Source organism: Crocodylus porosus, unplaced genomic scaffold (genome assembly GCF_001723895.1).
Source record: "Crocodylus porosus isolate Cpor-Errol unplaced genomic scaffold, CroPor_comp1, whole genome shotgun sequence".
NCBI lineage: Eukaryota > Metazoa > Chordata > Crocodylia > Crocodylidae > Crocodylus > Crocodylus porosus.
Window position 1 is genome coordinate 9,368,690 of NW_017728911.1, and position 16,081 is coordinate 9,384,770.

A 16,081-nucleotide genomic window follows, 5' to 3' on the forward strand; every position below is an offset into this window, starting at 1 on the left:
AAAAAAAAAAAAAAAAAAATGGGGTCACAAAGATGCTCAGAAGTGTTGACCAATTACAATGAATATGCTTCCTGCTTATAAATATGCAACTTGCACATGACAGTTATGGGTCTATGCATAACAGTTGGAGCTCTAACTTGAGGTGCGTATGTTACAGGAAGTTAATGTTCTTTTGGGGCCTCAGTGCATCATTTTGGATTCATAAAGAGTTTGTAATATTTAAATGGGATCATGTTGAGGAAAAGGCTGAAAAGCCCTGCTCCAAAATATCAGGAGCCACCTGGGAGTGAATTCTGTATATGTTAATGGGAACTGGAAGTGGATGTTGCAGCCTGAATGCTTGAGGTTTTTATACGCAGCAAAACCTTTGTTATCCAGCACCCATGGGGAATGGGGGGTGCCAGATGAAATATGCCGGTTAATTGAGAGGCCCAAACGGGTGTCTTTGCCTGTTCAAGCTGCCGCTTTTCCTGCCATGTCTGGGGTGTTGCTGGCCCTCCTGCAGGCCCTGAGGGGCAGGGAGGTGGGCCCCAGGCAGCCTGTTATGCCCCGGGCCATGAGGGCTTGGTGAAACAGGAAATGCCCCAGTGGGCACCTCCAGTTTTGCTTTTACCTTACAAGCTGGCATGCCGGTTAATAGAGCATGCCTACTTGTAAGGTCCTGGCTAAGGCAGCTTTTACTGTACTGGGGTGAAGGGGGAGTATTTTGGGCTGTGCAGTGTGTTTGGATATTGCAGACTTGTGGTAGGTGTTTGTGGCTTGTGGTGGTCTGTTGGAAAGTCCTAAGTACTTGCAGTACCTAAAGGCATACCTTGGTGTGAAGACAGTTATGCGATATGGGATTTCAGTATATGTGGGTGGTAATATATCCGCTACAGGGTCCTCAGTGGAGCATCTGCTGTAGAGAAACATTGCATTGTACAATTGGATTTAATGCCCGTTTCCAGCAGGACATAAATAATTACCATTTTATGATGACTGGTTTGTATATTTCCTCAGTTTTGGATATCTTTATGGACAATATACCTTCATAGATAACACTGAGTGTTTGAAACTTTTTGTATAATTAGTGTAAGTTGTCTGTCTCCTTTTCCTTTTTTTTTCTGTTACACTGGTTGTGTTTGGGAGAACACAAGGCTTGTGTATATATAGAACAAAAATCTAAAGTTGGCATGAGGTTGAGACTAATGATCAGAGAAGTATGCATGAGGCAAACTCATGTTTTACTGAAAACTTTCTTGTCAATGTGTCATCTTAAAATTCAGGCTCGGGTTTGCAACTCAAAACAGGAACTTAGCTCATCGTAATCAGTATAGGGACAGTGACTTTCATCTTATGTTTATTTATAGGATCAGCTAAAAAGAGGAATTCCTTGTAGCAGCAATCAGCTTCAAAACTATCAGTATAGTAAGTATGGTGAATTTATCTTGCTCGTCTGAATTCATTGTCATGATTTTTGGGTTTTCTATCTTGCTTTGTTTTTTTTTTCTTTTCTTTTCCTCTGTCCATCCACCTTTAGAGTAAACATCAGGGTTCAGATTTTATTATTGCAGGTCACAAAAACAGAATATTTCATTTAATACTTTTTGATAACATGAGGAGGGCAAAATGGGGGCTTCAAGTATTTTCTGTTCCATTAAGACAGTGACATAACAACCCTGATAAATTCAAGGTACAAGCACTCCTTGGGCGATTTATAATATTAGGAAGGCTTGCAAAAGGCAGCACTGAATCATAGAAAATTAGGGTAGGAAGGGACCTTGGGGGTCATCTAGTCCAACCCTCTGCTCAAAGCAGGACCATCCCCAGCTAGATCATCACAGGAGGGAACTCATATGGTTAGGGGCCTGCAGACAAAGCCCTACGAGGAGAGATTGAGGGACCTGTATCTCTTCAGCCTCTGCAAGAGAAGGCTAAGAGATGATATTGTGGTTGTCTATAAATTTGTCAGGTTGGGGCAGCAAGGAAAAGGAGGTGCTCTGTTTCCCAGGGAACTCCTTGGAGTAACTAGGAACAATGGCCACAAACTGACAAAGAGCAGATTTAGGCTGGACATAAGGAAGAACTTCTTTATGGTAAGGGTGCCAGAATATGAAATGGGCTTCCAAGGGAGGTGGTACTCTCCCCTACCTTGGGGATCTTTAAGAGGAGGCTAGACATGCACCTGGATGGGATCATCTGACCCCAGCACTCTTTCCTGCCCAGGGCAGGGGGTCAGACTCGATCTACTGAGGTCGCTTCCCACCCATATATCTATGAATCCTACCCGAGGCTTTGTCTTGGTGGATCTTAAAAACCTCCAGGGATGGAGAGTCCACAGCCACTCTGGGTAACCTGTTCCAGTGATTTACTGCTTTCCTAGTGGGTATTTCCTAATAATGATGCAGCACATTACCAAGAGAGGGGAACCTGAAAAATTTGAAGAAAGGAAATGTTTATTCAGGTGATTTTAAAATTTTAAGGCAAAAGTTTGGAAAAGTTTTTTATGAAGTGTTTCTTGATGAATAATCCAGTACCTTTTTACTGAGTTAAGATGGGAAGAGTTTCATTCAGCGCAAGTTCTTTTATCTTCCATAGATCAGCAAGGACATAGAAGATGCTTCAAAAACAAACAAACAAAAAACCCAAAATAACTTGCGTCTTCCTTACATGTCCTTTACAAAAGCCACCCTCATTTTAGAATTGTTGTTGTCAGAACTTTATAACAGGTAGTTGAACATTATATTAAAATGGCTTCATAAAAAGAAAGTCCAAGTTCTTTATTCCATGATAATGTTGATATCAGTTATTTGTATTTAGAAGAGGGGTGTCAAAGATGTGGTCCATGGGCTGAATATAGCTCCTGGAGTCCCTTTTTCCAGCCCCTGATGCTGCCTCCGTTTCATGAGTGACCAATCTGACGTTTGTCAGACTAGCCTTGTGTGTAGGTCCCAGGATGCACACCGTGCAGGCATTGCCTGTGGTCTAGGATGCATGCCACACCAGTCTCATGGTCCAGCCAGTCCAGGATGCAAGCTGCATGTGGTGCCTACTCTGGCTGGTCTTTGGTGCAAGCTGCATGCAGCATGGGTCCTGTCCAGAGCAGGTATCACATATGGCACAGTCCTGGACTAGACAGAGTGAGTTCTGGTATGTGGGCTGAGGGTTCGTGGGTCCCCTATGGCAGATCAATCATTTTCTCTGGTGTTCATGTATTGGACCTGGCAAGTGGGAGGGGTTGAGGTGGGCAGGGAGGGGTAGCAGTTTCTGGACCTTATCTAGCCTGTAGAACAAGCTCTGTCCTGTGGACTTCTAGTGCCACTCGTCTAGCTTGTGGGACCGAATGAGCTTGACACCCCTGATTCAGAAGCTTAGTTAATGAGTTAAGAAAGAACAAAAGTGACTTGGACAGTGAGCTAATGACAGTCTTAAAAAGTGGTAGGAAACAAAGTAAGAAGTAGGCCTAGGTTAGGAGCTTAAAATAAAAGCATGAAAAGAATTGGAACTCATGGCAGAGGTGATGTCTTTTATTAGACCTAAATATTTGCAGAAAAATTCTTTATTTGCAAGCTTCACTTTTTGGAGAAGCTATGATTTGCATGACTTTGAAAATTAGGATGGTTTTTCAGTATAAAGAAATTCCAAGAAATACATCTTGGTTATAAGTCTGTAGAGTAAGTGAATATTGTCCTTCACATAGCTTAGTGATCAATTACACGTACTAAGGCCTCTATTGTTAATGTATTAAGTGTAATGTATGAGACTATATATCCTGTGTTACTGCAGGACTGTTCCATAAGGAAATAAAGTAATGTGAAAAATCTGTTTAAAATACTGAGGAACAACCCCCTCCCCCCTCTTTTTTTTTTTCCAAAAACAAGCAAGTTCTAAGCTGCCTTTTAAAAGCCCTTGTTTACCAAAGTGTTCTGTCTCTGCTAGAGGATAACATACTGTTTCCTTCTAAAAATCCAAATGATGTGAAAACTGGTTTTGACAGTTGGGTCACATACAGATGTTCTGTTTCTCTTAGAGCTGCTGCTCTCCAGGAGAAACTGTGAACATACAAATGTTCAGGTTCTTTATTCCAGAGCAGAAATGGCCCCCTGGCTGTGCAGCATCAGCACTGCAAACTCTCTGCTCTTCAAAGACTTGGCTTTTGAAGGTCTGTTCATGCATCGCATCTCCAGATAAATTTTTCTACCAGGATAACAAACTTGGGAGAAATCTCTCCCAGATCATTTGAATGTGTACACAACCTTAGTTATGTTAATCATCAAGGCATTTTCTTGTTGGCAAACACTGCAGTTGCTATTTCTTGCTAATTTTTAATGCAAAATGTAACTCCATAAAGAGGTACCGGTAACTTACACATTTGTCTAAAATATTTGTCTGCTAGTGTGATCTATAATACAAAACCCATAATTTTTATGAAATTTAACTGAATACAACAAAACGTCTTAAAGCGTGTGTCTTTGTATTTTTGTCATTTTGACAGAGATTAAGTTGCCTTTCTGTAAAATTTTAGACCACATCCTGAACCTGCAGTTCTTAAAGAGTTATGGTATATTTTATTAAGTCTTCTCAATTACTAGATATGGACTCACCAGATGAAACCCAAGTGGAAAAAAAATCAGAAATTTTTCATCCCTACTGTTTCTTTGTTAATTAATATAATTTTGAAGTTTTTAGGCCAGTATCAGCCTCTGCCAAACTGTACATCAACCCACATGCTGAAACGGAATTAAGAACTCCAAAACTTGACTGGAACATGGAAGTGCAGCGAATTGCCATTGAGTTCACTAAGCCGCAGGTAAGTTATCTGGCTGCGTTTTTTTTATTATTTTTTTTAAACTCTGGCTATGGATGGTGGTATCAGCTCTAACTTGTAAAACATAAATGTTTCTGTTAGTTGTCTTCGCACATTGGTATGGTGCCATCTAAGCTGCATGATGACAACCCTGGCAAAGTGTATCTGTCCTCATTTTTAATCTGCCTGTGTAATAAGGCATTTCCTGGAACAGGATCCTGATATTATAACCCAATACTATCTGTGGGCTTTCTGGGTAAGAGATCCATGTTTAGCACTTAAATCTCTGTTTTCCACAAATAAGGTATTCTCATGGAAAATCTTTTGTCTTTGGTCTACCTGTTAAAATTTCTTTTCTCACCGAGTCAGAGTTACATATGTTGAACACTTTGCTTACATTTTTAAGACGGGGTAAATAAACAGCTTTGCATTTTGAGTCACTGGGGACTAAATTCACAAAAGGATTAGTTTTATGACATTCACTGTCAAAGCATCTAACTCCTTCTTCAGGCGCCCACCTGCTAGACTGGACTTAATAGTCTTGAGTGAAGTGCCTAGCCTTACTCTGTAGTTCATAGGGAGAAGTAGGGGCAACAGCCTGCATGTTGTTTGGGGAGTTTTGGATATGTGCTGTTGGAAGATGGGAGAGCCTATGTTGGAGAGAGGAGACTTTTAAATCCTAATCTCCTTGAATTTAGTTGTAAATGTTGGGTTGGGATTCACTGCCCCAAATCCTCTTTTGGAGTTAAGTGCTAAAGCTATTCCTCACAGAAACAGAACAGGGTTCCCTTTTTTCTTTTGAAATGCAGCTGATGGTCATGTTAAGTAGCCTGCATATTAGTAGAACACCTAGGATTTGGGAGGCCTAAGTTCACATCCATGCTTCTCCTATTGAAATGTTTCCAAGTTCTATTTGGCTACAAAAATAAATGGTAATTCTCTTTATTTTTTTTAGTTGATATAGAAATGCAGAGGCGGCAAAGGATATTTGTGTTAAGTTTTATTGGACTGTATGGTGCAAAAAAAAGCATTGCCATCGTACATTCCTTGGACAATCATGGCTACATGAACACACCAAACCTATTAAAACATGTAAAAATATAAGCACGCCATGAGACAAGGGTAACAATAATTATTTTAGTCTAATTGCATTAAAGCAAAAAAAATTGAATAGCATATGAAATTTAAAAAAAAATATCACAAGATATTTAATTTAGAGGTGATCAAGATGTTTTTAAGTTGATCAAGCTATGTATAAAGTAATTCATTAATGTTGACAGGAACAGCTGCTAAAGACATGCTTTCTGTTGTTTTTTGTGGGGGGGGGTTGTATATATGTGTGGTTTGTTTGATTTGGTTTTTTTAAAGACTCTTTGATGCAGGAGAGGAGTACGGTGCACGATAATTAGTGTTAGATGTAGAAAGGTGGGCTTGACAATCCTGACTTCTATGCTGTTGAATGACTGATAGGTGTGGGAGTATATGAATTGGATCTCGACAATACAGCAACAAATTCAAGTCCTCGTTACATTTGTATAATTATTGTTCAGTAGCTTTACTACCTTGTTCAAAGTGACAATTTTCATGTCTGGTTGTTGTCCAGCTGTACAGAGTAGCAAACTAGATTTTCTTGCTGACCAGCTCAGCCATATAGATTTGCTAAGAAAACTTGAGAAACACAGTAGGAAGAGCATAAGGAAGGCGGTAAGTTAAGGTAGCAGTAGCGCAGAGCAGAAAAACAGGGATAATTCCCTGCAGGAGACTATGTATCATTGAAATAAGGAAAACTGAAACAGTTTGAGAATCTGCATCACCAAGTGTCAGGCAGACTGACAGAGGACAAATTGTGTCCTTCCATTGGATTTTTGTGGGTGATAGCTACATATTGCCCTCACATCCAGTGCATCTGAAAGCTTATCTAAGTTTTAGGTCAGCCTTGCAGTTGGTCATGCATGTGGGTTTTAAAAAATTATTGGACCAATTGCAAGATTGGAATAAAGTTAGATAAGCTTTTGAATGCAGTTGATTCTTCTTTTTTTTTTTTGGTTTGTCACTTATGCTTACAGAAGCTTGAAATTATTGCTGGTCAGCAAGGAAATCTAGTTTGGTCCTCTGTTGGATTGAAATAGGTTTAAAATAAATTAGATATAATCTAGACAATGAATCATTTCTAACTAATCAATGTAAATTATGGTAGTAAGAAAATGTATACATATATTTTTTTCATATATATAGTACCTCAGTATGGTTGATCTTCTGGAGTCCATAGATTACATGATTCGCAATGTACCATACAGAAAATTCAGACCGGCTGTACCTCTACATAAAAATGCCAAACAGTGGTAAGTTGTTCTAAGCATGAGAATTCAATTAAAAAGAATTATGTAGCTACAGGATTACTTGGTAATAAAGGTTGTGGAAGCTTGCATATGGATTGTAACTGTTGTTCATGTTTCCCTTTTAGGAGTTGGGGGACTTCCCTAGCAATCTTTAGTTGCTGTTAATGTAATCTAAAAGTAGACAAAATGGCTCAGTACTACTTTAACAACTACATTTTAAGACATTAATTTTAAAAGAAAGTGAGGGAAATTATTTTATAGAAATGCCCACACAAAAGGACCAAGTCATGAAACTGGCTGCCTCCCATCCACATACCTTCAAACTAAGTAAATGTCGATTTTATTTATTTTTTTTGTCAGGTGCTAGGCACACTTGGAGGAATTGGATGATCTTCTTTGGCATGAGAATTTAGGCTCGTCCATTATTGTGCTAGTTCTTGGGCAAAATGTTTATTTTCTTCCTTTTCTTTTGAAGACTTACGTCCTCATCTTTAGAAACTTATTTGACAAGTTGGCAAGATATTAATATTCAGAAGTGTGTCTTACTTTAATGACAGTAGGACACTCTTTCAATCAACTTCGCCTGCAACTGGAAGCTACATGGAAGTCCTAGTAACTTGCTGTAGTGATTTCTCTTGCATCAGTGATGAACTGTTTGTCATGATGATGTCAGTGACTTTTTTTTCTAGTTCAGTTGCTTTCAGTGTGCTTTATGCAAGCTTTTCTAAACAGGTATACCAGTACATTTTCAGTCAACTTGCAGAATGTTGCTCCATTCTTTCTTTTTTTTTGTGTAATGCTGTTGTGGTGGGTGATATGGGTAAATTTGCACTTGGTCCTTGGCAATCTTATTTAATCTGCTTTTAGAACATAAGTTTTAGAACAGAGCAGTTTGGTTTTTTTTAAATTCAGTAGCTGTTAATTTTATTGGCTAGTAGCTATAGGAAGTTAAGCAACCTAAAGCAAATGAGAACTGCAGTACTTTTAGAAAATTAAGCCACTACTTTTTATTTTTTCTCCCCTTCTATTTTAATTTTGTAAATTGTGACGTGTTAGAAACAATCATTACATGTCTTTTAGGGCAATTACTTGGATGATGGTCTGCTTCCTATTATCAATAAAACTATCAAACCTTGACGTACTGTTTTCTTTACAGTTCAATTTTCAATAGTACTTTAAAATACAACTGGAAATAACTAATGCAAATGCCATTTTTTATAGGTGGAAATATGCAGGTAATAGCATTCTTGAAGTTCATATTAAAAGATACACTCGTATGTGGTCATGGAGTAACATAAGACATCATAGGCAGCTTCTGAAGAGTTACAAAAATGTGTTCAAGAACAAATTAACACAGAGCAAACTGTTAGAAGAAACCCAAAGGCAAATTCAGGTACGTGAGGTTACTATGGTAGTGCATTTATTAGTGCAATAAACATGCTTGTATTTTACTTCAGAGGGTTAGTCCGCTTTTTTTCTTTTGTAATATCCCTTTGGCCAATCAGTGTGGTAAATTATTATCAACCTGGTAGAAAAAATATTTGCTTGTTATCATTAATTGCTGGACTGTAATAATGAGGGGAAAAACCACTTCATTTCCTATTAGGCATATTTTTTTAAATTCTACCTTGGCTATATTTTGTAATAATTTTCACTTGTTTTATACATCAAAAGTTACATGGCCTCATGATGATTCTCCCCTTTAAAAGGGGTGTTTTATGACTCTTTTATGTATGTTGCTTTAACTTAAAATAGAGTTGTCATGGCACTTTGGTTTTTCTGTATGCTCAAGCACACTCATGTTTCAAATTCAGAATGTTAAATATGGGATAAGTGGAAAGCTTGTTAACTTGTAGTTCTTGCCATTTAAACTGGAAATCTTTCAATTTCAGCATAGTATGCACATACCTTTTTTTTAAAGCACTGAAAAGACATGCTTAAAGCACATCTGATGAGCAGATCTGACTTGCAGACTTGCAGAACTGTCATTTAGCCCATGAAGCAGATTGAGGGGCTGGGAATACTTGAGTGGGGTGAGTGAAGACAGGGTCTGCTGACAAAGTACACTGGGGATGTTTTTGGCAGTTGTGGGGCTAGTGATGACTGTGTTAACCCCTCCAGGGCTGCCTGACATTGCTCGTTTTGCAACTGAAGGTGAACTGGTAAAGGAGTCCCATGGTCTATATCTGGCCTGAGGAGACAAGCAAGTTGACACCTACTTCCCCACATCCATTTAAACTCAATATGCTAAAACTTAAGGTTGACAGTTGCTTGCAGTGTGCCAAGAGCTCTGGGGAATGTAGTGTAATTTTTTTCTAAAATATGAGAATCCTTATTTGCCCTTCCCTCCTGCAGTACACCTGAAAACTTAGTTTGGACATCATTTTCTTTAGTTGTTTAAGTTCCTGCTTTACACATTTGGATATGCAAAAAAGGGTTATTAGAAAGCAGTTACTGTTCCTGGTCATCTTTCTTTTTTTGCAACGAACTATTGCAGTGAAGAAAATATCTAATTATTTGGGGGCAGGTCTCTTAAATTCAAAGTTCTCTCTAGATTTGAGCAAATACTACATGTGCAAGTATGTATGCATGCATGTGTATTGTACATGCAGTATTTACTTAAATCTAAGGCTACCTTGAATTTAGGAGACTTCCCCCCACCACCACCACCACCCCAATGGTTTGATTTCTGTATATGGAAAATTCAGTAATTTTTGTTTATAATGATTCAGGCATAGAATCTAAGTATTGGAGGGTTGCCTTTTAGATTTAGGCTCCCCCCCCCAGTCTGGGCTCGGGGCCAGTTGGTCACAGCAGCCACCTGCCCCATAACCCCTTTACTTTGTACACAGGTGTAAGACAAGTTCTCCCCTACCTCCCCCAGTATGCTGATTGGCAATCTTATCTTAGATTTCAACAAATACCATCTGGTGATGGAGCAAGCAATGTCATGGAGCCCTGGTGGGTTAATGCAGCTGCTGCTTGCCTCAAACTGCTAAAACACATTTCCAGTGGGACTCTACGCTGGATTTTGGCAACAGGTCCCATCCATGTTCTCCCCACTCCAGAATGCTTAGCCTCTCAAGATGCTCCACAGGCCAGATCTGCCTACCAGGCCTGGTCTAAAGCATCTGTTTTCAAGACCTAAAACAAAACAAAAAGATGTATGCATTCTGTACTTCCACTGAAAGCTTCCTATTATAAAAATGTTGGGAGGGGGTGGGGGGGAAGGGGGTATGCATAGACTAGAAACTAACCTTCAATATAAAGTTTTAAAGCATTTGTAGGTGTTGTAATAAGCTTTTAAAATTATATTCTTAAATTAATTTATTCTGCAGTACAACTGAGATTTGTTTTTGTTTTGTAGGACCTAGAAAAATCCCTTGATGTTTTCAACATAGTTTTAGCAAGACAACAAGCACATGCTGAGGTATCAGATACAAGCTGCTAAATATTGTTGACTGACTGAAATAGTTTGTGTTTAACTTCCAGAAAAGTGTTTATTTAGTCTTGACTCCAGAATCCTAGAAGCAAACTGGAGAGAGAGAGAACTTCCTGATCTTCTCTGTAGCTCTTGCATATCTGCTCTGATGAATGGAATAATCAATTTGTAATTAACTCCTCCATTAAGTTGTAATCCTAGGTTTCAGGGCTTTTTGTGAGTTGCTTGTAGAGGGCAGAAAGGATTTTAAACCCCACTTATGAAAGTTGCAGTTTTCATTTGTGTTAGGATATAGGTCACAGTACTAGGATGTAGGCCACAGATAAGGTTGAGGTATTTGACTGGGATGTGCCACTAGTGTTCCTTCTAGTACTTGGACCCAAAGCTTCTTGGCTAGGGGGTCTAGTTCTTGTTCTTTGGATCACTGTAGGAATTTTTTTGCTAGGTTAGATAGCAAGGACCCTAGGGAATTTTTGCCTTACTTTGTATCATGGGACATGGTCTTCCTAGGATTCTTGGAGCATACATTAACCACTTACATTTGTTACTGAAGTAGCAAGGTAATGGGAGTGCCTTCTCTTACCTGTTTTTATTAATTGCATGCTCTAGGGAAGTTCCTGTTGCCATGGGTTTGTCTTGTATTTCCGTGTCAAGGTTTGTAGAGGTGGTTTTGGGAACTTCTTGGGCAAATTGTTGTTTGCAAATGATGGAGACAGCACTATGGCCCAAGAGCCCCTTCTAGTCCTGTGTTTCTGTAAAATTCAGCTGTTTGTTTTGAAATCCCTCATGAAAATATTTGACTTCAAATTAGATGTACTGTCCTAACTCAAAAAACATTTCTGAGAGAGCTAATTGATGGGGAATAACTGCATTCAGTAACAGAAATTTCTAGCTTGCTTCCTTCCACACCCACTTGTCTTCTGTTGGTTTGGGCTTCCTTGCCAAACCAGTGTTTAGAAGGATCTGTGGGAACTTGACCTTAGAAAACTCATGCCCTTTGGATTTCCTGGATGGAGTTAAGTGTCACTGCAGAAGCAGATCCACTTAATCCTTTGTTACAGGTCTGACAGCACTCTCCCACTTGCACAGTGAGCATATTATGGGTTGCATCACTCTGGTCCAATGTGTACTTGAGAGTGACAAACTACTTGAATCAAGGGATACTTTTCAGTGCCTCTGGCATGCATACTGCTTACTGTCTCTCCTTTGTAACTAAAACAGGGCCTTTTGGGTCCAGATGTATTTTGGCTCCTGGCATCTCTTCATAAATCCCCCTGATCTGCTTTGTTTGTTGACCTTGTGATTTGTAGCTAGGTTTTGGCTCCCCACCAAGAGATTCAGGTACTTACCTGACTCCTTACTTTCAGACTTGCAAGAACTTAGGCTGTGGCCAGTTCTTTTGTCCCAGGGGACTTCCACGTGCCTTCAGAATTAAATAAACCTTTCATTTGATTCCTGTCTGACAACTCCTAAGAATTTAGTCAAACACATTCTTTCCTGCCATGGCAGGGGGTCGGACTAGATGATCTGCTCAGGTCCCTTCCGACCCTAGAAACTATGAAACTGTGAAACTTTTAAACTTGAGATGTTTCTGTAGAATTTTGCTGCTTGGGAGGGGAAGCATTAAATGCATGAATGAAAGAAGCTAAAATGCTAGATTTCTCTAAGAGCTAACCTGTCAAGTGACTGAGTAATTTAAGGCTGCATCTTCTCTGTGCCACTTTTGTAGTTCTCTCCTTAACTTATTTTGGCAGTTAAACTATGAAGGAAAAAAGAGCTCAGTACAGATTAAAGATCTTGTGGAATAAACTTTTTTGCGCTTTTGAAATGTAAAGTCTCAAACACTTAATTTTTTTTGTTTAGAATGTAGCTGCTCTTATTATTGAAAGAACCCATTTTGATATACTTCATGTTTAACTCCTGTAATGCTTGGAATGTCTTTGGCCTACAGGTGCTAAGATCAGGGCAAAAATTGCTGAAGAAGAAATCCACTGATGTAGAGAAGAAAGGTGGAGGATGGTTTAGTGGGCTGTGGGGTAAGAAGGAGTCTAGAAAAAAGGAAGATGAAGAATCATCAGTTCCTGAAAGTACGTTTTAATCTTTTTCTGAAGCCTGACAAATGTGTGTTTTTTCTAACGGCACTCTGGGCTAGGGATTAGTCTTGTGTCTTTCATGCTAAGTAGTAGAATGGTGCCCTGAGCAGTTGAGGTTTTGGGGAGCTAAAGTGGGTATAAAGACTGTAAATGTGTCTGTTGTAGACCATATTGTTATTTGGATGTCACTATATGTAAGGTTGCACAAGACCATTTTGAGAGTCATAGTAGACCTAAATCTCCAGTAGAATATGGTGTTAAAAATAATGCGGGTTAAATTTCAGTTACTTCCACTTCACTGATTTATAACTGTTGATGAAAATTTGAATGCTTTTTCTTGCTTTTGTTTTTTGTTTAAGCTATTGATGAACTAATGACACCAGAGGAAAAGGCTAAACTCTTTACTGCTATTGGGTATAGTGACAGCTCTCATGACCTTACTTTACCAAAGAAGGTAAAGTGTTTTTGTGCAAAATTTATACAAACATTAATTTCTCTCACTTTATTTAAATAGATATTGAAGGGAAGAAGGATCATATGTTAACTCAATTCCTGTTCTGATTTATACAGTGCCGTTTCCTTGTTGAGCAATTCCATGGGTACATGTTGAATTTCCGTCTGAAAAATCTGTACTTTTTGAGCCTAAGTAATTGCTATTGGTTGTTGTTGATGTTTTATTTTCTATCAGAGGAGTAATTTTTATATAGTAAAAGCTCTGTTATCTGGCATCCTTGGAGAATGGAGAAGCTGGTTAATCAAATATGCCAGTTATCTGAGAGTTATACTTAGCCATAGTTGCAGGATGGGCGAGATAATCAGCGGTAAAGTCATGATACAGCACAAGCACGACGCAATCACAATGGCAGATTTACAGTTGATACTGCCGCTAGCAACACCGCTCAGCAGCATCCGGAAGCTTCCATAAACAACAGATCTATGGGGAGCATATGGCAAGATATATTGCCATCTACGACAGATGCCGGTTAATAGAGCATTCCAGAGAGTTTACTATTACAGTAAAAGCTGTTATCCAGCACTTTACCATCAAAAAGGGGATAAATAAACTGAAACGTCTCGCTTGAGAAAAACGGCATTACGTTAGGATACTGGTCTACCTGAAGTTTAAGTGAGAGTGTGTGGTAAATATAAGGGAACTTAAATGCACATGAATCTCATTGTACCAAGGTGCCTAACTTAAGTTTTTTTACTTCCAAGTAGTATGTTGCTCATGTAGTGACACTGAAGCTGGTAAGCACTTCTCTTACAATTAAAGAAGACAAGGATATACCAGAGACTCTTAAAATACAGATAATTGATCTAAGCACTACAATATCACAGAGACCTGGAGCACAAGCACTAAAGTAATTTTTGATTTTGCTCTTTATCATTTGTACAAATGGGAGGGGGGAAATGAGGAAAAGACTTTCCTTTCTTATTTCTTCTAATTGGTGATTCTTGGGCAATATATGAAACTGTCTACAAACCTTATTGCACACTTTTCTTGGAAATGTTCAGACTTCTTAAAAGTAAAAATAAGTAGTTTGAAACATGGGTATGCAATTGCAAAGAATAGCAGTGTTGGCCAGCCTCCTTTGGAACTTCATTTCAGTCACTTTGATGTAACTGCTTACTTTGAGTATATGGGGTCAATGTAATGCGTTACTTAAACCAAAAATGTTTAAATTTCTAAAACAAAATCTACAAGACCTACAAGTTTAGATATTTCCTAAGGCTATTTATCTCTTGATTATTTGCCTGAGCCCCTCATGTTGACTTGTGTAAAAGAATGTTCTGTTTCACATTTGTACTGTTGTGAAACTTGTAGTAGCTTGTACTTGAGTCAAATAATGCTCTTTTGAATAATGGAAAAACGGGTGCTTGTTGTTTTTATTCTCTAACTTACAGAGTGGAAGCAAAACTTGAAAACTGGTATGTGACCGGTCTGAGACAGCAAAACATTGTGCCCTCTCTTGTGGCTTCCATAGGGGATAGTAAATCATCTTTGCTCACAATAGCATTTGAGACCAATCCAGAGGATAGTACTGCTGACCAAAGTCTTGTAGTGAAATCGCAGCCTGTGGAAATAAAATATGATGCAGTAAGTAATGAATTTAGAAACAATTTTGGAAGGTCCTGTTATGTTTCCATATTGTTGATGCTCAGTCTCATTTCAAATGTTTCTGTATAAAAATAGCTTGACCTTTTTTTAACTAAACTTCAGATCAACATTAAATCCCATCTTGTAATCTGTACAGCATTGGACAAACATGCATAAACTGAAATGCACCTCCCTTCTTCCCCCCCCTTCTTTTTAACAGAAAACAATAAATGCGATGGTGGAATTCTTTCAGACAAGTAAAGGAATAGATCTTGAGCAACTGACATCAGCCACATTGACTAAACTGGAAGAAATTAAAGAAAGAACTGCTACAGGTAAATTATGGGTGTTAAGTAAATCCTTACATTTTTAGTAAAGGGTCTAGAGGCCTAAGTGTTGCTAATGTTTTGGGGGGGGAGGGGGCTTTGTTCAGTTGTGGCGTGTAGTGTTTTGTTGTTGTTTTACTTTTGCTGTTGCGCCTCACTTGGTGTGACTTCTTGCCTGTCCACCTCTCCCTTCAACTTTGACTATATAGAGGATAAATAAAGTACCAAAAATAATTTTCAATAGACTTTGAAGCTTGACTTGTGGCTGCCTACAACCTTATCAGGGGCCACCAGCAGGGACTTGAGGAAAGTCTGTTCACCAGGGCCCCGCTTGGAGTCACCAGGAACAATGGCCACAAGCTGAGGGAGGATAGGTTTAGGTTAGATATTAGGAAGAACTACTTCTTCACTGTAAGGGTGGCCAGAGCCTGGAATAGGCTTCCCGGAGAGGTGGTGCTCTCATCTTCCCTGGAGATCTTCAAGAGGAGACTGGATAGGCACCTGGCTGGGGTCTAATGAGCCCTCCCACCCCCAGTGCTCCGTCCTGCCCATGGCAGGGGGTTGGACTAGATGATCTGTTTAGGTCCTTTCCGACTCATTGATTCTATGACTTACCTGCTCAATTGAATTTTGGGATATAGAGATGTTAGCCAAAGAATGACTGTATTACATAAATACAAGTTATGTAGCGACTTCCTATGGTAAAAGGTGATAATTTTCACATCGACCTATTTTGTGTTCCATGTCAGTTGATGTACATGTTGACGTTTTAAGTTTTTATAACCTTTTCTCACCCCTTCCCTCCCCCTTTTTAATTTTAAGGGCTAGCACATATTATTGAGACACGAAAAGTACTTGACTTGAGGATTAACCTACAACCTTCTTACCTTGTGGTGCCACAGACTGGTTTCTATCAGGAAAAGTCAGACTTGCTTATTTTGGACTTTGGTACATTTCAGGTATGTAACTAGTTTCCTTTGAGTTCTGTAGAAGGGGA

General features: G+C 39.0%; 1 protein-coding gene across 2 annotated transcripts in view; it reads left to right on the top strand.

The window, feature by feature from the left end:
* Positions 1-16,081, top strand: part of VPS13C (vacuolar protein sorting 13 homolog C) — a 154,097-nt gene that overhangs the window by 37,798 nt on the left and 100,218 nt on the right. For both annotated transcript variants that reach the window (XM_019533419.1, XM_019533418.1), the window contains exons 10-20: positions 1,350-1,407; positions 4,662-4,789; positions 7,022-7,128; positions 8,347-8,518; positions 10,493-10,555; positions 12,519-12,654; positions 13,020-13,114; positions 13,879-14,021; positions 14,566-14,758; positions 14,979-15,093; positions 15,907-16,043. In XM_019533419.1, coding sequence (XP_019388964.1) covers positions 1,350-1,407; positions 4,662-4,789; positions 7,022-7,128; positions 8,347-8,518; positions 10,493-10,555; positions 12,519-12,654; positions 13,020-13,114; positions 13,879-14,021; positions 14,566-14,758; positions 14,979-15,093; positions 15,907-16,043 — 1,347 coding nt within the window. The remainder of the gene's footprint in view (positions 1-1,349; positions 1,408-4,661; positions 4,790-7,021; positions 7,129-8,346; positions 8,519-10,492; positions 10,556-12,518; positions 12,655-13,019; positions 13,115-13,878; positions 14,022-14,565; positions 14,759-14,978; positions 15,094-15,906; positions 16,044-16,081) is intronic.